Genomic DNA, 20,421 nt, shown 5'->3' with positions numbered 1-20,421 from the left:
AAGTGTCCATCAATCCAGTGGGTAAAGTAGTTTGAGTCATTACAACTTCTATTTTATCTTGAGCATATTCGAAAACACAACTTAGACACACACTCGTGATTACTAAAGAGGTAATTAGCCACTCACACAAGGACTAACACCAATATTAAACTAATAATCATATTAATAGTGTGATGAGTGTACCATAACCAAATATATATGGAACACTTAAAATAAAATTAAAGAAGAATTTAGGGCTTACCATAACCAAATTTAGCTAAAAGAAAGAATGTGCTAAGATTAGTAAATAAAGAAGAATATTACTACTGTAGAAGGCATAAAAAAAAGGGATTAGTGAAGATTGAGAGAAAAGGTGCCAAATGAAATAGGACAAAATAAAAATGGAGAGAAAGTGGGACAGAAAATTGATCCTGGAATAAAGTGGACGGTCTAAGACTCTATCCTTTGGGCGGTGGGTCAAGCAACAGACCAACCACCACTCTCCAACTCAGCTATTTCATTTTTTAAATCTATTTAATTATTTATAAATTCAAGGATTAAGGTTTTTTTTTTTTTTTTTTTTTTTTTTTTTTTTTTTTTTTGATCAAAGGTTAAAATCTTTACGAAACTGTTTTATCCTCAATTTTGACACTAACAAAAACCACTAAAATTTATTCAAAGAAGGATCCCATCTTTATGATGGTGTTTATACTATAAGATTTAATTTCTTTGTTTGTTCGTCTGCCAGATTGAAGATTTAGGGTTTCACAATCTCCGGAAGTATCTAGAAGGCTATATGAGTTTTTTTTCACCCAAACGACTATTCATCCGTGGATCTTAAGCCGAATTAGTTTAACTCACAGATTGTATTGATTCGGATGAAGGCGATCGTTGATCAAATATACAATGTAACTAGTTCTAAGGTGATTAAGATCATAGCCGCATTCACCCAATCATAGCTAAAGTAAATGCCACAAAATTAAATTACTATAAAAAGGTAACACAGCAAAAACAGTATAATTTTCAAGAATGTGTTAAAATATGTTTCTTAAAAAAAAATTCAAAAATTCAAAATCAGAAGATTATCGTGAACTCCATAATACTCATAAAAAATAAAGGTCAGGTTAACCGTGAAAAGGTTAGGTTAATCACAAGCGCATAAACAAGAAGAAAATAATGGAGTTACGACAAATTTGAAGCGACTAAGGCAATGACTTTGGACTGCTTGGCCCATCAATTGAATAGTGTTACCAAAATCTTACGAGACATGTCACAAGTGGCACCCATTCGATGTAAATCATGTACTCGTACACCAAAAGCCGTATGTATATGGTAAACTCTCTCCGTTTCAACTCATGATGGAATAAAGTAAGAGAAAGAGAGTAAAAAAGTAAAATAGCATAAAAAAAAAAAACGGGTTAAGAGTATAAATATAACAAAGGTGATTTAACAGAAATTGAAAAAAATCGAACAGTCAACATTCTATCTTAAAGGGCCTGCCGGAAACACCAACCCGACTGGAAGCCCTGCTTGATTGCAACTTATGATGAGTTCTACTACCATTACAACTATCCAACCAAGAATTGTAGGGGAAGGCCACCAAGGGTCATGTCAAAAAATATCACAACATTCACAACATATTTTTGCTTGTTTTTACACCGTTCAAAAATTGAGTTATTCAATGAACTAAGAAAATACCAACATACACAAAGAAACTGGAAACAGGGGATATTACAAAATACAACATTCTAAATTTTTTTTGTGGCAAAAAACGGGGAATGAATGATAATGTGGCTTCAGATCACCCAGTCTATTATATCACACACCGGATGTTCTTCCAAGTGAGTAAATCTCAAGGGATTAAGAAACAAAAGAACTCAAATAATCCTGTTCTTTTATTAAGTTCGCTAAAATACAACAAATTTCCTCAGACAAAATTTGCAACTTTACCAACTATAAAAGAATGGAAAAAAACAGTGGAGAAAAATTTAAGGTAAAAAGGAGAGTAAAAAAAGGACAAACTCATTGATGTTGCCCTGCGGTCACCTAATTGCTTGTGTTCGTGCAGCAAGAATCATCGGTATCCAGCATTATTACCCGCCTCATTTATGCAGCAAGAATCATCAGCTTAATGTACACAGGACATATTCATCCTATCATCCATCTTAAGAAAGGCATCTCTTCCGTTTCCACGGAGTTTGCCATCCTTGTTCCCTTCCTGTAAAATTTAAAAAAAAAAACAGCTCAGAAGCGGACAATAAATCTAATTATCGATCTTTGAAATAAGATAAATAAGACAAAAATAAGAAATAAAACAACAATTCAGACGAAAAATTGACGGCATTTAACTTACATATCTCCCAGTGGGATCACTGCTATTAATGAATGAAGCTACTGACTTCCGTTCTAGATCCATATAGAACCTCATTCATTCTCTCGGACCAGTTCAAATTCAGCCTCCGAGTAAAATCCTCTACCTCTCTGAATAAACATGTGAATACTTTAATATAACACCAGCAAAAATAGAGCAGTATTCTTTTATCAATGTAGTTAATTTCAGGAAAAAGTCAATATACAGATGGTGGTTGTCAATTGATACATGAAGAAAATCGCAAACAAAAGTAAAGTTATGCCAGGGAAAAATTTCATGAAGGTAACAAAGGTAGATATACACCCAGTCTAATCACAGATCGATGTCAGAATGACATAATCATTCAAGAATATATCAACACTTTTTCCCCATGTATTCACAAAACACATTATATTTGACCAAAACAGTTTAGCTTTCCAAAAAAAAAAAAAAAAAAAAACACGATTTTCAGTTTGAGAGCTTCATATTCAGAAAATTGTGTACTTTCTGCTTTCTCTAACAGGTTTACAATTTCAGAGGTAGTGCTCTCACATTAATGCAGTGTTGTTGAGTAATCATGGAAAATACTCAAGATAAATAAAGTTATACATCAAAATTACATACAATAGACGAAACAATCTTCCTTGATGAACAACTGCTTGACTAAGCTACTATCAACGTCAAGATTATTGAGCAATGGAGTTAATCTACCATTGTTTCAAGCATGTAGGAATTATAAGGAGCACAGCTGACAAAGAAAATATTTCGTGTTGTGAAATCTCATTTAAATTACCCCAAAACAAGAATGGATAACCATCAAAATCTGCCAAACCATGGAGCACATTATCAATAACCAGAATCATACATGCGTTCCTCTCACTACTAGTAACGTTTAAGGGATCCCAGCGATCAGTTTCCTTAAATTCATGGCAGCACATGAATTACTCCTCCATTAAGGGACTCATATTCCTTGTTTAAATCTTGTGAGAACCCCCAGTTAACCCACTCATCCAACAGTCCAACACACCCAAGATTTCAGCATAAACATGGGATGGCCAGGTCATATAACAGTATAACCTACTACACTAAGGACACATGTTTGTACCACAATAAAGCAGAAATCTAGTATTAGGTAACCTTGCAAGTTACAAGACGGAAGCCTCATTTCTTCTGTTCATTCATAATCCATAAAGGTTGGAATTCAAAGACAAACCTATCAATTTGTTCTTTTATTGCAGGATCAATATCATCCTCCCCATCGTCCAAGTTTTCCTCACCATCAAAGCAATAATCTAAATTGGATAACTCTTTTTGCGCACTGGGGCTAGCCCCATTGGTAGAGACTTGAGAACAATTGTCCATGGTCTCCTACAGTATATGAAAACATTCATGAAATTTCATTCTGATATCTCACTCAGGTGATATATAAATAAATAAATAAGGAACAGAGAAGGAAAAAAAAAAATTCAGCCAGACAAACCTTGTGGTTCTCAACGCCGTTAATTAAAGGAGAACTTTTTGACTGGTCCTTTTTTCTTCGGTGTTTTTTCTTGCTTTTAGATGTTTTAACGGCTTTATTATCTGGGTAGCAAAAATATAGTGAGTGGTTAATAAACCTCAAATATAGAGTTGAATTATATACAACAACAACAACAAAGCCTTAGTCCCAAAATGATTTGGGGTCGGCTAATATGAATCGTCATAAGGAACCGTATAGAGTTTGAGTTAAGAGTTATATAGGGTTAAGGATATAGCAAAAGCTTAAGCAAGCTTTAATTGTCATAAAATATACATTTCATATGCTAACAGCATGATCTAAAGTCAAAACATCAAAAAGAACATGTGACTCTGTAATTCCAGAATAGTTCTATTCACTAACAAATTGACAATGATACTCAAACAAGCAAATTCTAGAAACCTCACAAATATTAACGAGACACTGAATATTTTTTTGGATCCACTACTGGCTCAAATTTGAATTTATGAAATAGAGGAACAAGTGATACATTAGAAAATGTTAAAACATCCAAAAAAACGACAGTACAGTTACTAGAGAGCATCATAAAAGGATGCATCCTCCAGTCTTGGTCTAGTTTCTAAAAATAACGATTGAAAATAATTCCAGAAAATGTGACAACTACCTTTCTGAAATGGAGGGAGAGCTGTGTTTCAGTCTGGGTAGAGACAACCTCATAGACATGTGAAAGGAGAAGGATTTCTTGACTGTATATAACCAGCAGAATCAGAGAAACACAGGGAAACACGTCTGTAGCAATTTTTGTTTATAGATAAAAAAAAATAAAATAAAAGACCGTAATTCACTTTTATGATGCATGTTTTAAGAACACGGGATTGACAGTAAAGAAAGATGTACCCAGCAAAAAGATTGAGACTGATTTAGACCTCTTGGGGAAAAGATGAGTGTTACATAGACTTTGATTATGTTCTTCTGTAAAGTTAAAGGACTATATGATAAAGCTATTCTTTACCCAACTTGTTCACCACTGCATAGAAATTGTATATGATAATCGTGATCTCTAAAATTGTACCCACCAAAGAGAGCACTTTAAAGAAGGATGGAAGGTCATATATCACCTCTGATTCATGTAAATGAGAATTTAGTTGGACAAATCGATTTCCAAAACAATTTGCCATATGAGAAAATGCATTCAAGAACATTTTGAAACATAGGGATATGTATCATATAGAAGGAGAGGAAAGACATGGCATGGACCCAAATTTCTAAACTAATATAACAATCATCCTTTCGCAACACAACCTAAAATTGCCATAGCCCAGATCACCGGTAAGTCAGTACCATGTTCAAACATGCATCTCTGATCAGCAATTGCTGTGATGCATTAGAGATTTAGAGGTGAATCGCAAGCGCTCCCCCAAAACCGACACTTGCTAACAAAGATCACAACTGAAAACCAATTTTCTCTGATGTTGCCTATCCGATCACATACTATCATGTCCGAGGTTCTTTTTTCATCAATTCTCTATTTTCTCTATTAGTGCTTAATAGATTTCTTCCATTCCTAATTCTGTTTTTCTCTCTCTCCACTACTATGTTCTACCATCAACTTTTTTTTTTTTTTTTTTTTTTTTTTGGCAGAATAGTTTGGGACTTTGTGTGTTGATTGATTACTTGCTATGGCTACTATTGAATCTAATAGTGCAGAAATTACCTATGAAGAAGTATATTAAAAGGTCTGTCTCCTTTGGATATTTGCTTCCAAATTTTGCAAATGTAGAGGGCCTGGGGTGCTACTAACCTTCAGACAGGCCAACAACCTAATGCTAGCCACTCTATCATCAGCTGCATTCTATCGGCAAGAAAACAATAAAAGATTTAAAATATGGTCTCTTTGGAGTTTGGACTCTTCACCAGCAGAAAAAGCAAAACAATGCGTAGCAGATTTGTAATCTTAATGGTGGTTCCTATCAATCAATCAATCAAAGCCTTAATCCCATAAGTGGGGTGGTGGTTCCTATCAAGCAACATATAAAAGGTTTAGTAACCATATGCTTGGAAATCAGAACTAAGGAATAAAAGGAAATGAGAAGGGTCCAAAAGACTACTAATAAGGACATGCGATAGAGAAAGCACTTGGACAAACTTCGTCCTCATGTTGTAAAAGCTATTGGAGTGCATTTTCTTTAACTCTCTCACTCAAAACTTCAAAAGAATTATATGAACTCCAAAATAAGCTTAAGATCTGGTTTATTAAACACAATGATGAGAAAACAAGAATGTGAGATGTGTGTGGTAATAAATTGACAAATTGAAACTTAAATATGTGTTTATCAAGTGAAACTACTATCCATAATTAGACAACTGTTACTTTTATACCATTTGGGCATTATATACTATATTTATTGTTGAATGGAACTTTGTTCTGTGTTTAAAGCTATTATAAAGCATTGTTTTAAATTGCAAGTTTCTTATCCATTAATCTTTTTTTGTGCAGCATAGCATTCCACCTCTAAAAGTTATATCACATAATACAAAACCCTAGGTGGTAAATAACACAACAAGAAGCATATCATTATCAGCATAAGATGATTTCAGTCAGTCTACTATTATTCTATCACAAGCAATGATTTTGATTTCGTAAGCAAGGAGGTAAACAGACATAAAGCTACATTGTATTTTTGAAAAAAATTAATAGCAAGAATCTTAGAGAACATCACACTCTAAAAGCTGAACTAGAATGCTTCTAGTGAAAACAAACTCCAGAAAGATACGAATAAAGAACTGTTCAGAATTTGAACAGATAGATGGGGCTCAAGATCCAAACTGAATTTAGGGTTTCTAATGAGTGGGTGAACTGCAGCATGATTAAAACAATTACTACCTCCATTAATTTTTAGTTGCAACAAAGGGGTATTTTTTGTGAGATATAAAAAATTCCTTTGTTGAAACTAAAATTTAACAGAGGTAGTATATGAAATTTACAAGCCAGTCAGTGAATAGATACAGCTACTCTGTGGCATATTATATAGCTACTACGCCTACTAGCAGGATTATACACAGGCCATGATATATCCATCATTTCTTACAAATAACTAACAACAATGTCAGCTAAATTAGATCATCCTTATAGAAGATCCATACAATTGTATGGCAAGGTTAGGGTAGAGAGAGAGAGAGAGAGAGAGAGAGAGAGAGAGAGAGAGAGAGAGAGGGGGGGGGGGGGGGGTCAAGTATGAATGCAGCCTTCTACAACTACCAGTATAATTGCAATATACTTTTATCCATAACCCTGAACTGATAAGTAAAAGCTAGACAAATCAAATTACCTTCATCACCTCCATTTATATATGACAATAAATCATCAACAGATCGATTATCTACATGCATTTCTTCAGCTTCAGCAGTCTGAAAAAAAGGAAGCCAAATTGCCATCATTATAATGTAAACCAGAAATTTTGATTTGTGGTTAAATGAAAGCATGCACGGAAAGTCCCGATGTGGATACCTTCAATTTCTCTTTCTCCCTAAGCTCTTTCCTCCTTTTTGCATACAACCGATTCAAAAGTCTGATTCGAGGATCATCAGTCATGTTTCGCAAAGGCTCCAACTTCTCCTCCTAAAACAATCAAATCTGCATTAACATAATAGACAAGATAAAGAGGACATGTCAAGCACACACAACACTGTAAGCATCAGAAACCTCTGTAAGATCATCAGGCAAACAGAATATCTCACGTATCTCCTCCGGAGTTTTGCCTTCAATCATTCGTGCAAGTGCACGGCTTGTAAGTTCAACCAGGGGCTTTAATTGCAGGCTATCAGCAGCAGATGCCAACTCGCAGAGCCTTTTTGTATCCATTCGAATGAACTTTTCATCAAAGGATTTCCGTTCCTAAGGAAATAAAGACATATGTCAGGCTATGCATTTGCTTATACCTGAGAAACTAAATAGCCTAAAAAGGCAAATTCTTCATTTTTAAAAATAAATAAATAAATAAAGGTCACTCTTTACATCGAAGTGTATCACAATCACCATTCACCACCACTTGTTTTCCAATTTAAAATGCAAGAAACAGCTCAAAGCACATATTATTAAGAGCAGGAAAAGGCCACGACAGTTTAAGTTGTAGAGAATACCTTGTTAGAATGTCCTGGAACTTGATGGAAGCGACAATAATCAAGAATCAGACTCAACATGGCAGGATTGACTCTTTGAGGAAGACAAATAGCATGATTTTTGGATGTGCCCTTTCCTGCATGAATATCATGACATATGACCGGGCAAAACATAGCTACCTCTTGTTCAACTTGTTGAATAGAACCATCAGCTGTCTGAAGCCAAATGTAAGTCTTCATCATCTGAGCATATATTGGAGCAGGTAAACTGTCAAGATTTCCATGAAATTCATCATGTTGGAAAACAAGAATGTCAGTGGAAGACTAGCACAAAATAAGAAACGATTCTATGTTTCAGCGGGGCAAAAAATTTAAATAAGCACATTTCATTTTAAGAAAATTTTACCAGCATCACACAGCCTAGGCATTGTTCTTGAGCAAATTACAATGATATTAAGACATTAGAAATAAGAGTGGAGAGCGGAGACTACAATGACACTGTCAAGTGGAACCACCAGGGGAAAGAACACTTCTCTTTTAAGAGGAAAGAAAAATACTAGCTCTGCCCTTGTATCTAAAGAATAGGCTATAAACAAATACCTCAAATCGGCAAGATGATGGCCATTATATTTAAGTAATAAGCTATAAACAGAATTCTCAAATTGGCAAGACGATGAGCATTGTATCAAAGCAAAAGGCTATAAAGATGGATACCAAGAAAAGAAATCACAAAAAGGGGCTATGTGATAAGATCAAGGCCCTTTATTTTCCTTATTTTATTTGGGGGGGGGGGGTGAATAGGATTTCTAGAGAGAAGGAAGATCCCAATGAATTTTATTTGAAGGAAGGACATTCATACTCTTCACAGCCATTAATATTTACCCATCTAACATGCATTATTGATAATTAACAATTCGGCTACACTGTGGAACATTAGAACTGGATAAAAGAACTCACAAAAGCTCTAAATTATACAACCACTAACAGCTATGTATTTAAGACAGAAGAGAAACATCTGTGCGAAGATTAACATTAGTGTTACAGAGAAAGGATCACTACCACATACAGCAATGATTGATTTTTTGCTTCATGGTGTGGTAGTGACTGGTTGTTCATCCACTTCCTTTATTTTGCTTCAATTCAACAATTATAGGGTTATTTTATTTGTAAAATTTATTTGCTTTTTTTTTTTTTCCTTCAAGTTCAGATTAGCTGCCTAAGATGTGGTCTTTATTCTGATTTTTTCCCCCAAAGTTTAAGTGATTATGGCAGCAGACTAGCAGTGGTGGAGGCGGCTCTGGAGGAGGTGCAGTGGGTTTCTTTGGTAATTGACAGGCATAATGTTGTAACTATGATTTAGTACATAATTTGGCATAACAACTTGTCCCAAAATGACCTATTAATCCAACTTAATGCTTTAAGTACAGAACATACCTTGGTTTAGATTCCACCACGTCCAAATCAGACATTTGCAGCTTCCTTCAGACTACAGATGAAGATCTACACCCTGACCTAATTGTCAGCTCCAACTAAAATACTGGTAAAATAAATTAGTTTCTTCCTCTAGTTGGTGTACCCAATTAGAGAGCAACAGGCAGACGGCTTAACTGAGCTAGTATGAACAACACTCCTGTAAAATGATTATGACACAAGTTTGAGTCAGAAATTTAATGAGATAATAATACATTTATAAAGGAGATGGAAAAGCCTGGAACTTAAAAAAGCACATTCATTCCTTTAATAAAAATTTAAAAACTTTGTAACAACAATGCCAGTGCACAATGTTCATCCATATACTATTACAAATTTCAACAGCAAAATTACTGCAATTTAATTTATGAGAAAAACTAGGGGAAAAAATTCATAAAAAGTCAACATCTAAGTGATCAAAGGCAAACAGAAAAGCAAGTCGTACTTGTCAAAAATGGATTTCAAGTCAGACACTTCTTTCTCTTTTGGGGGCCTTCTTCATCTACACACTCAATAGAAATAGCCACTTTTACTTGAGTTATTGGTAAGTGTGATGGGGTAAGATCATATGTCGATTTGCGTTTGAAGGAGTTGATTTTTTAACCAATCCATTTTTAATTAACTTTAGCTTGAAATTTCAGGTTCCAAAGTAGTATTCAAAACCATTGATTTTCAGGAGGGTTTAAGAGGGTATTAGGTATTAGGTCATGTCCATCTACCCCACAGGTTGTGTAAGCAACTAAGCAAGCAAACTAGACAGCAAGTTGTGACTTATGAAGCAGTCTGCAATTCTGAGTCTCTGACTAAACTCTCAGTTCAGAGTTAGAGTTCAGAATAATAACTCTGCTTTACGATTCTGACTATAGATTCAGACATCTATTCATAATGATCTCTGTGACTCAGACCCACAAACCACGGCTCTATAATTATAGCTATGAAACAATTCTATTTACCTCCTTAACACATGATTGATTGATACCATTCAAATAATCCAGAATAGTATTGCAACAAGTATACTAAATCATCAATCACGCATCTCCTCTCAAACCTTTTCACGAGCAAAATTTTCCGTATCCAGTTATACATGTTCCAGTTCACTTTCAATACAGTTTCATTGCATAAATGCATCACACACACCCATTTTGGCTCAGAGAGAGTAGACAGACCCTGTGGTTCCAAAAATTAGGATGATAGCTACAGTCACAATAATTTCAATTGTTTTCACATTTTGATGCCAAATCTATGTTGACAATGAAAGAAATTAACCTAAATTACTAATCTTGGGGATTCTCACAATAACAACAATAAATAAATAAATAATACAGAAAACAGAAATCCAATAATAACATAAAACCCAATTCAATAAAATGAAGCACATAACTTACCAAAAAGAGCTTCAACAGATTCTAATTTGCTCAAAAGTAATAAAAAACAAAAACAAAAAAACAAGATCAGCTTCAAGGATAATCTCAGGGATTGCAACTTCCAAATTACAATACCTAAAACCTTGTCCTAAACATAAAAATTAAACAAAAATTAAAAATTAAAAAAGTCATTTTGCTAATAAACCTGCCCAAATATGAATATATAAAAAAAAAATAAAAAAATAAAAAAATAAAAAAAAAACCAGAAATGATAAAATTAAAATCATCCAGCTCCACAAAAACAACACCTAAATTCATATTCACAAAGAAATGAAATGAAAAAAAAAAAAAAAAAATCGACCAAAACAATGCAACAAATCAAACAAAAACAACATAAAATCAAATCAAAACAAAACGAAAACACATCAAATAAAAAAAAACACATCGAAATGGAAGATACCTGGCGGAGAAAAGAGAGGCGGCGGAAATGGAGGAGAGAGAAAATCGAAGGCGGAGCTCCGGCGAGAAGAGGAGGAAGAAGAAGAAGAAGAAGAAGAAGAAGAAGAAGAGAAGAAAAGTGAGGTGAAGAAGATGAGATACATACAAAAAAATACCACCACCAATTATACGGCTGCTTATCGTGAGTTCGTCGTCAGGGTTTTTTTTTTGGGTGAATTTTCTCTCTCTTCTTTCTCTCTCCTCCCTTTCTAGCTGCTCTTCCTTCTTCCTTTCTTCAATTCAACCCTGTAAATTTTTTTTTTGGGTCAAATTTTGTTGTAAATTTTTTAGGGAGGTGATTTTGATTTTTATTACGGGGTATTTGATTAGGTTAGGATGTTATAGGTTGCATGAAAATAGACACGAGAAGGGTATAGAAGTAATAATTTTTGTTTTTTTTTTAATGCAACAATTACATGATCTGTGTCATTGTTTATATGTTTGCGAGGAAAGCCGAGAATATATACTCTTTATTAAAGATTTAATCTTGAATCTTGATTAGCAGATTGGCTTTATATTAACACCTCACACATCATAATATTATAATCTTTCGCCTTATCAATTTCGTGATCTATGATTTTATTGAAAATTAGAGTATCTACTCGTATTATTTTTAATTAAATTGTAAAAACTCGAGTATATTGCATTTCTCCTCCTTTACTTGTCCACATAATCCGAATGGGGAGAGAGTAATAAAATGAAAGAAATATAATAATGGATGTAATTTTTTAACTAGCCCCTTTCAAAATTATATAAAAGAAATATTGACATCAGGAATTCTGATTTATGTAATTTATACTTGTACAGTTTTCAATTATATACTTGAAGAACCACATAGTAGAGATGAACTCAAATTTTATAATTGCTTACCAAGTTGTCATTATCAACGCAAAAAGCAATCTTTACTTGACTTTCATCATCGTTTGATAGAACACCAACTGATCAGCTTATAACTAACTAGCTAAAGAATGTGAAAACCAACTGATCGATACAATACACGAAGCGTTTCTCAAACATCAACACGCTCAGGTGCTCGCATTACATAGTTTCCAAGGAGCATGGGACAAAATACCAGGAAAGAATCAAACATATGAATGAAGGAACCTCTATCTGCACCCCAGAAAAGTCTTCTTCTACTCCGGTATGTAAGACAGTAAGAGCATTGTGTCAAATATCTGCGCTTACAAATGGGAGTGCATGAAGGCTTTGGAGGCGTGCAGATAGCATCGCCCATGAATAAACATAACTAAAAAAAAGGTAAAATGAGGGGAAAAGATCGATAATTCTCTACTATATCTGGGTAACTACATAACCCTGGGGCAATGGTAAAGTATCAAAACTATACCAAACATTATGTTACATCTCCTACAACTTACACAGGGATTTTATCCCCTCTAACAGTCCTGATAGTTGATGTTACACCCTAAGTACTTCCCGTTATTGAGATGAATGGAGCCGGACATGCGGACAAGGTCTATCGGGTTCTCCCCTTGTCCATAGATTCTTAAGATCACCTCGTTTTTTAGCAAGTGTCAAGAATGTGCCTGCACAGATTATAGATCAATAAATAAAAGGCACAATCAATGGTCAAACCAACGCCCAACACTCCTCTTTTTCACCCACTACTACGAGTAAGAAATGAGAAGTACGTGAGGATGGCTAAAGTTCACCGAAATGCAAACACAAAAGTTTACTGAAATGGAAACAATGAAGGTCTTTGGACCAACAATGGTTATCGGTGCTAAAAGATATTTATCTCTACAAATATGCTACTTACCAAGGGTAAAAGGAACTATGTAGAGGAGAGCTGGTTGGCCATGTCCGTCCATCAAGTTCAAAGCAACATACGTTATAAGGAGACCTGCAGCAGAAATTATAAGAACATGAGAGGTCATCCTTAAACTCCAGCCAGGAAATCTAAAACATATTAGCCAGCATATCATAAATCACATATATGATGTAGATCCTATGTGGAATAAAAATTGTTTCAGACACAAGACAAGTAGTGTGATGAACCCTGCTATGCCCCAGAGGAAGGGGACGTTAAGACTAGAGCAAGCGAAAAAACACATAAATTTCTTTAAAAGAAAAATGGGGTGGAGAAGTGGAAAGAATTGATAAAGGCAACGCTACAGATTTCATAATTAAACAAGATAAGAGAAAAATAACCCTATCCAACACAATAATGTTATTTCAATAATGTATACGTCCTGAGTCCACAAGTTTTATAGTTTTCATACCAAAACCATAAGCAGTCATTCCCCACAAAAAGTATCCAGCCCGAATTCTCTTGTTCCCCAGCCAGTCATATCTGCATAGTCAACCACTCAACCCATTAACTTAACTCAACCAAAAAAACATCACGAAGCAAATGCAATTGTGTGATAATGGTGTATATACTCTAATTGGAAATTAAATTAAAAATTTAGCACTGCCCTCAAATTTAGTGCGGAATTCACAAGTCCTTCCAAAAACACAATTCAAAAGCATTCCTGTATGGACAATGCAAGTACTTTGGATTCCAAGTTTCCAACATTCAACATAATGCCATTCAAATGTTTCAATACTCAATGGACTAAAGAAGTAATAACTCATTAAAATGCCAATCAAACTCATTTGCTTTTCAAGTGTCAGACTGCCATTCAAGAAAAGAAAATGAAGTATTGAAGTAGCATAGGTCTACAATCTATTTTTTCAAATCAGAGCAGGTTTGTTCACCTTAATGAGAAGGCTATTACTAATCCTGGCAAGATGATGTCCCCAAATCCAATGACACTGTAACCGCCCCAAGGGTCAAACATCCTTGGTATCTTCAACAACATTGGGATTCCATCTTCTCCACTATTATCACCACGAGCAACCTGTAAAGAGATCAGAAAACAACTTATGTATCTTGTACATTGAGAGACAGCTACATACTTTGAATCAACAGAAAGAGAATAAACCAACTCACCACAATCATAACACTCTCATGGAAAAACCACTTGGAAGCAAAGACCCAAAAGATGTCATAAAAGAACGCACAACTGAGAAGAACTGTGCCAACCTGTCAGAATTAAGGAAAAATATAGTTACATAGAACTGGCAAATGGCCAACAACAAGATTGTTACTCTAGCCTAACAGAAAGGCCTATACAATAGTTTCAGGAAGTAAACTTCAAATTCTTTTTGCTCTCTTAAATAGTATTTCAGGTTGAGCCATACATGCGCTTAATTGACCTTTAGGTGTCATACTAGTTGGAAGACTCAAAAACAATGATAAGCTAACAAACTTCAACACTACCACAAAATAAGAATTCACAACGATAACTTGAGATTGCTACACTAATATTGTGCCTTTTTTTAAACAGAAGAATATTAATGCTTAAAGTGCTGGAAACATCAAAGTGAGTGGAATTTAGCTGTCTATGAAAAGGACCATTCATATTCAATGGTTTTGAATATATAAAATGATATGGGAGAAGGCCTAGAAAGAAAGAGCAAAATGGGACCTAATTAATTTAACCAAAGCTCATCCCTGGTAAAAGTATATTTCACATCCCACTTGTTAACAGGTTCTCTTCCTGGAGTACTGTAAAGCCAGAAAGGGTGTAGTCTTGGGTTGTCTAGAAGGATTTGGTCAAGAGTCAAGAATTCAAGCGGGAACTATCCAGTTTTTCATGAATATTTTAGAGCAGAGGGATGCCAGATTTTTTTGTTCTTTGATTAAGGGTGACATTGGGGGGGGGGGGGGGGGGGGGTTGGTTAGAACTTAGAAGGCAATTTGTCTAGGTCACTTTAAGTATTACATGCAATGTAAAAACCATACACCATACAGATACCAAAGGAATTTAGGAAGAAATTGAGAGAAGTAAGGCTTTACCTTGAGATTTGGTACGCGTACAATCTGAAGTACAGTGAGAATTAACGCAATACCCTAGCAGAACAAAAAGTTAGTTAGCAGCTGTAGATTTTCAACAAGCACCTATAACAAGAAAAGACATTTTAAACCCCCTCCCCCCATGTCTTTCCCTGGATATTGGGAAAAATAAGGCGTGCTGGGCGGATTCACTTATTAAAAAATATTTAACGTTTCTCCTCCTTTTAATCCCTCCTGAAGTCCCGATTAAAAGTTTAAATCTTAGGTAAAAGAACATTTAATAACTTTCCCCAGCAGAGCACAATGAAAATAATATGAACAACCATAAGTACAAACTACAACAGTGGTCTGAGTACAATTCTTTTTTCTCTTTTATTGAAACTGAATTACTGAAGTATCTTATTCCGAGTCTTCAGTCTCCCCTTCCGGACACTATTCCTAAGCTCTGTCGGTCTGTCCTTCCTTGGATTTGACCCAATTATCTAATCCTATATTCCTATTCCAAGACTCAACCTAACATTAAAACAAAAACGCATGACGCAGCAAAGATGGTAATTATTGCAATATTCACAAGTGGTAAAGTAGGTAGAATTAAGGAAAATGGATAAAGAAAATTCATACAAGAATATCTTGACCAATCCACGCAAAGGGCTCCCGGCGGTAAACACCCCAAAGAACAGCACATACTATGCAGAATGGAGAAACAGCCATAGCCAGATATGAGACTGCTCCAAAGATGGGCACTTTAACAAATGTTCCGGCAGCGTGTTTAAAGCACCTGAAACTACATTTGCAAGCATGTCATTTCATCTCTGCTTATTACACAAATATATCTGTTCAATATCACATAAAATTAGCCAACATATGGTAGGATTGGATCTCATGTTACCAGACAGTACAACATGGACTTAGCAGAGCACTTTTTTTAGTATTTATTTAGATAGAGTTAAGCAATACTATGTATGACATAACAAGAACATCATGCAATATGTAGGCATACCTTGATAGCAACGCTACCAAGCACGTTTGCAAACCCTGTACAAGATCATAGAGCTTAGATCAGAACAATTTTCAACAGTGAAGCAAACATTTTAGGTAATACTTATGGTTGAGATGCCTCTCTGATCAAATATTAAATATAAAGGATAATCAGGATCTGTTCTGCCAAAAGACTAAAACTGAATTTAACTGCAGTTGTGCAACTTATGAGCTGTGCTTACCTCTGCTCCACCAATGCAAAACAGAACCACCAGAACATCAATAAACCATATTGACATAAGTTTGTACAGCATCACCAAAAACAATGAAGCAACCACAATGAAAAGAAATGCTGATCTGGTACTGATATCTACAAATGCAGATGTGCCAGTTCCTTCAGAAACTGCAACCTCCTCTGATGCATCCTGCAGAACAAAATCAAATAATTTGATTTTTAGAATCCATTTTCACCTTCAACAAAGAAAATACACAGACATCCAAAGATTAAAGGCAGAACCTTTAACATCTTATCATGTTCAATAGCTGCCTCCCTTGCATTCCATGCAGACCAATAAGACGCACATAAAATAGTGCCAACAGCCATGAGCCACAGAAAAACTTCAGCCACATCAACTTCTGGGCGCTTTGGAGAGTACAGCTGCACATAAACTGAAGAAAGGGAATCCTGTAAATAGTCATAGGAAATGAAAACCCATGCCAAAAACAATGGCTGTTCATGCCATACATGGTTACCAATATATATCAATTAAAGCAATTATATCTTACCCCTAGAATTGTTGTACAATAAATCTTCCAAGGTTTCACCAGCATATATTGGTAACATGACAGCAGGAATGCGGATATTTGTATCAGCATCCTCCTCACAGACCATTTTGAAGAGTTCTGTATGAAAGATCCAACTAATAGTTATGCTCTCTAGCTGTAATAGAGAGATTTCAGTATTTCACACAACAGACATCAGTTGTGGTTCTCCATTTTCACAAAAAGCCAAACTTCAAGCCATAAAGAATCTATCCCACAAGGAAAATCAGAAAATTTCCACCAGGAGAACAATCAACCATTGTCTCATCACCATGTTACCAAGTTTCTATAATATCAAGGTCAGGGGAGCATAGGAGTGTACAATGGACCTGTGTTATGAGGTCTATAGAGAAGAGAAAACCAGAGACCAGACACATACATAGATATTCTGATTTCAGACTGAATTTTCAGCTTTGGCATTAATAGCAGATCTAATTGCACGAACATCACATATGTGTGCTGAAAACATGTAATCACTTTAAATTTAAGGTACTATGAAAAAGCTTCAAGCTGCACCATCAACAAACAAAACCATCACTGCAGTTGCATTCCTAAGTTGCGATCTTGCGGTCACAGAATATGATGATTTGCAGCAGTTGGGATGTGGAAGTTCAGCCAAGATTTAATATTTTGATTTCTAGTCTCATGCAGACTGCAGTAACAAAACATTGACCTTCTCTAAACCAGCAAAAAGTTGTGAAGCCTTCAAATAATTTATCATTTGAAACCTTTTAAAAGATTGTGGAATACCAAGAGTTCAAGACCAATTTCCCTAATCAGCAAGCAGAAATGAACTGGGAGATAAGCCCATATAAAAAATAAAAAATAAATAAAAATAAAAATAAAAACATAGTGGAGCAGCCGCTATATAGGCTTCTTTTCTTTGAGAAGATGAAATGATGTGGCCATGACTTGATTTTTTTTTTTTTTGAGGGATGGCCATGACTTGATATAAAACCAATAACACTAGAATGTCACCAAAACTAAATAAGCATGATGAAACAAGAAAGAGAGCTTGAAGACCAGAAGCCATAAGGATTTGTGCCAAATGATAAATCCCCCTTGCGCAAAATTAAGGACACTACATTAGCAAATAAAACATGTTTGAGGAATAACAAGATCATCTATTAGACCATTCGCCACCATAAACTAGGCAAAATACAATAAAATTTTCACTTGAAACTTTCAAGGGGCACATAAAAGCATATGAAGTAGCAGATTCCATAACAGAGAATGGATAGAGAAAATACCTGTGCTATTGTTCACAATAAGGATAGCTGAAGCACCAGCATCTTCTGCAATGTTTGTCTTTGTAGTAAAACTGCAATTACCACGGTATACTAGTATAGCTTCACCAGTAAGCTACCCATAGAATGAAAGAAAAGGCATAATTGTTAATGGAGGAACAAATGGATAAACGCTTGATAAAAGTTAATGCTTTTCAAGGAAGAAAAAAAAAAAAAGTCACAATAACCTAATTGATAATATTCAGGTTGCTCATGTGAAATTAAACTCAATGATGAATTTTCTAGCACACTTTCTTGAGCATAACCATTCATTACATATAACTGTATATTATATGGGATTATGGGGTAAACTGTAAATATGACTTATCTAACTTCTATAGGGATGAAATATTACTCAAACATACTTCTTTTGGGCAAACAATTGGAGGGGCAAATTTTGGACAAAACCTGAACTTGTAGATATCAGTAGCATCTCCATGGTGTAGTATTTTCCATTTGTTATAATTAAACATACATGTCTCACTTTTGGTTCATGTAGCCGACTCCAACAAAGGGGGTCTGCTTCTTGGAGAGTACCAATTATGTAATCAAGAGTTCTGAATTACTCCATAGTACACGAAACCAGATAGAAAATAATAATATAGTATACTAAATAATAGACAAATTAGGTTACCGTAATGGCCAAAGGAAATCAAACAAAAACTGTTAGTTATGTTACTGTGCTATTGTAATCAAAACACCAACTTTTTAGGATATGCTATGTTAAAAGACAGGCAAAATATATTTTAGATTTTTAGGAATATAGTATTTCAAGAATTAGATTGAAGAACATAGCTGAAAACAAAGATATGAACCTTATTTCTTGGAGGACTGCAACAATCCGGAGGGTCTGCCAGAGCGAGTCTTGTTTGGTTGGCATGCTTTTCCTTCGACTCCAGTGTCGGCCCAAATCGAGCACCGAGTCCCACATACTCATTATCCTCAAATCCATCAACCCATGTTGGCACTTTAACCTATTATGAATATAACAATTCCTTAAGATAAATTATTACAGATGAATTAAAACTAAAATCACAATGTAATAACATTCCTAGATTAATCGAGAAATATCTACATATCTAATTTACCCAAATAATCGTTATGACACGCTACTCATAACTCCACTTATAACTCAAACATAGCCTCAAGCTCTATTTGATCAAAACCCTTAATAAAATATCCAAATGTTGTATACAGCAATATATCAAAAACAGAAATGACAACTATAATTCCATCACAAGATGTAGGTAAAAACCAAATTAGAAACAACATCAAAACAAGATTATAAACTAATACGAAGTAGTAAACTAGAAATTATTAATACCGTCTTATCGATATCGATATCATTAGTTTAAAAAACCAAATATCAAGGTTTTGATGTTAGGGATGCCTCACCCAGCAATCCAAATCATACTAGACTCTGACTTTTTCAGATTTGAGCAACTCAAGCCCCAACTGGGAAGGAAACTATCCCAACAAATGATCAAACAAAATAGATTTGTAGTGAGCAAAGCTCTACTATACCCAACCCCACATCACTCAATCAAAATCAAATATATATACCATTTTTATTGAATTGAAAAATTACACATAAATCATCCCAAGAAAAAAAGTCAAAGGCCCAAAAAAACAAGACTTTAACCAAAAGAACACCCACAAAAATCAAAACAACACCCATTTCAGCTCTAATTTTAGAAATTAATCAAATCAAATCAAATTAAGCAACTAATCATAAATCATAAACCTATCAAAAATCACTAAAAAAAATACTGAAAATAAAACAAAATTACCAGGACAAAATTGTTTTCACAGCCAGGCTTCTTGGGAGCTTTATTATCTTCATGAACTATGTCACCGCCATAAACCCCACTTGAAAACCACCCCACAAAAAAACAACAAATTCCCAAAAATCTCCAAAAATTCATAGAATTTCTTCAACTATTTTCCCCTCAAAAATCAAATCTTTCTCTCTTTTTTTATAGGGTTTTTTTTCTTCAAATTTATGGGTTTCTTGTACTACCATCAAATAAATATAAAAAAAAAGGGCTTTAATTTACATTAATTTTTAATTCAAACAAAATAGTGAAAAACACAACAGAAGCTAGAAAGAAGGTGGGAGTTAGAGGAGAGAGAAGAAGAAAATGTTAAGGAGGTAAGTCATCAAACAAATGTTTTTTTTAAAAAAAAAAAACAAAATTTGAGTGTACTTTTTATTTATA

General features: G+C 34.7%; 2 protein-coding genes across 3 annotated transcripts; both read right to left on the bottom strand.

The window, feature by feature from the left end:
* Positions 1-1,856: 1,856 nt before the first annotated feature.
* On the bottom strand, positions 1,857-11,374 carry LOC145614580 (SKP1-like protein 21). 2 transcript variants are annotated; one of them, XM_081669636.1, is made up of 10 exons: positions 11,220-11,374; positions 9,360-9,555; positions 7,947-8,193; positions 7,510-7,701; positions 7,315-7,425; positions 7,136-7,214; positions 3,810-3,910; positions 3,543-3,697; positions 2,333-2,460; positions 1,857-2,197 (listed from the first exon to the last, which is right to left on the bottom strand). In XM_081669636.1, exons 2-9 carry the CDS (start codon positions 9,392-9,394, stop codon positions 2,358-2,360), a joined length of 1,023 nt encoding a protein of 340 aa, XP_081525762.1. In that variant the 5' UTR covers positions 9,395-9,555; positions 11,220-11,374; the 3' UTR covers positions 1,857-2,197; positions 2,333-2,357. The 2 variants fall into 2 exon arrangements, with proteins under 2 accessions (XP_081525762.1, XP_081525763.1); XM_081669637.1 differs by having other exon boundaries at positions 7,947-8,168.
* Positions 11,375-12,326: 952 nt separating this feature from the next.
* On the bottom strand, positions 12,327-20,377 carry LOC145613317 (signal peptide peptidase-like 4). Its single transcript, XM_081668402.1, has 14 exons — positions 19,993-20,377; positions 19,018-19,176; positions 18,167-18,278; positions 16,881-16,997; positions 16,612-16,763; positions 16,337-16,519; positions 16,117-16,151; positions 15,738-15,900; positions 15,120-15,173; positions 14,211-14,303; positions 13,976-14,118; positions 13,498-13,568; positions 13,035-13,118; positions 12,327-12,801 (listed from the first exon to the last, which is right to left on the bottom strand). Exons 1-14 carry the CDS (start codon positions 20,125-20,127, stop codon positions 12,695-12,697), a joined length of 1,608 nt encoding a protein of 535 aa, XP_081524528.1. The 5' UTR covers positions 20,128-20,377; the 3' UTR covers positions 12,327-12,694.
* Positions 20,378-20,421: the final 44 nt, after the last annotated feature.

Source organism: Chenopodium album, chromosome 25 (genome assembly GCF_948465745.1).
Source record: "Chenopodium album chromosome 25, dcCheAlbu1.1, whole genome shotgun sequence".
Classification (NCBI taxonomy): Eukaryota; Viridiplantae; Streptophyta; class Magnoliopsida; order Caryophyllales; family Amaranthaceae; genus Chenopodium; species Chenopodium album.
The sequence above is the reverse complement of the archived record's forward strand: the minus strand, read 5'-3'. Positions and strand labels throughout refer to the sequence as shown.

Bases quoted from the DNA above. Each gene is read 5' to 3' on its own strand.
- LOC145614580 (XM_081669636.1), bottom strand. From the start codon at position 9,394: ATGTCTGATTTGGACGTGGTGGAATCTAAACCAAG. The intron at 7,426-7,509 runs GTTTCTGATGCT...TGATTGTTTTAG, and splicing joins TGCCTGATGATCTTACAGAG to GAGGAGAAGTTGGAGCCTTT. The intron at 2,461-3,542 runs GTTTGTCTTTGA...ATGTTTATTCAG, and splicing joins ATAAAAGAACAAATTGATAG to AGAGGTAGAGGATTTTACTC.
- LOC145613317 (XM_081668402.1), bottom strand. From the start codon at position 20,127: ATGAATTTTTGGAGATTTTTGGGAATTTGTTGTTTTTTTGTGGGGTGG. The intron at 16,520-16,611 runs GTTCTGCCTTTA...TTTGTTCTGCAG, and splicing joins AACATGATAAGATGTTAAAG to GATGCATCAGAGGAGGTTGC. The intron at 12,802-13,034 runs GTAAGTAGCATA...TAATCTGTGCAG, and splicing joins CATAGTTCCTTTTACCCTTG to GCACATTCTTGACACTTGCT.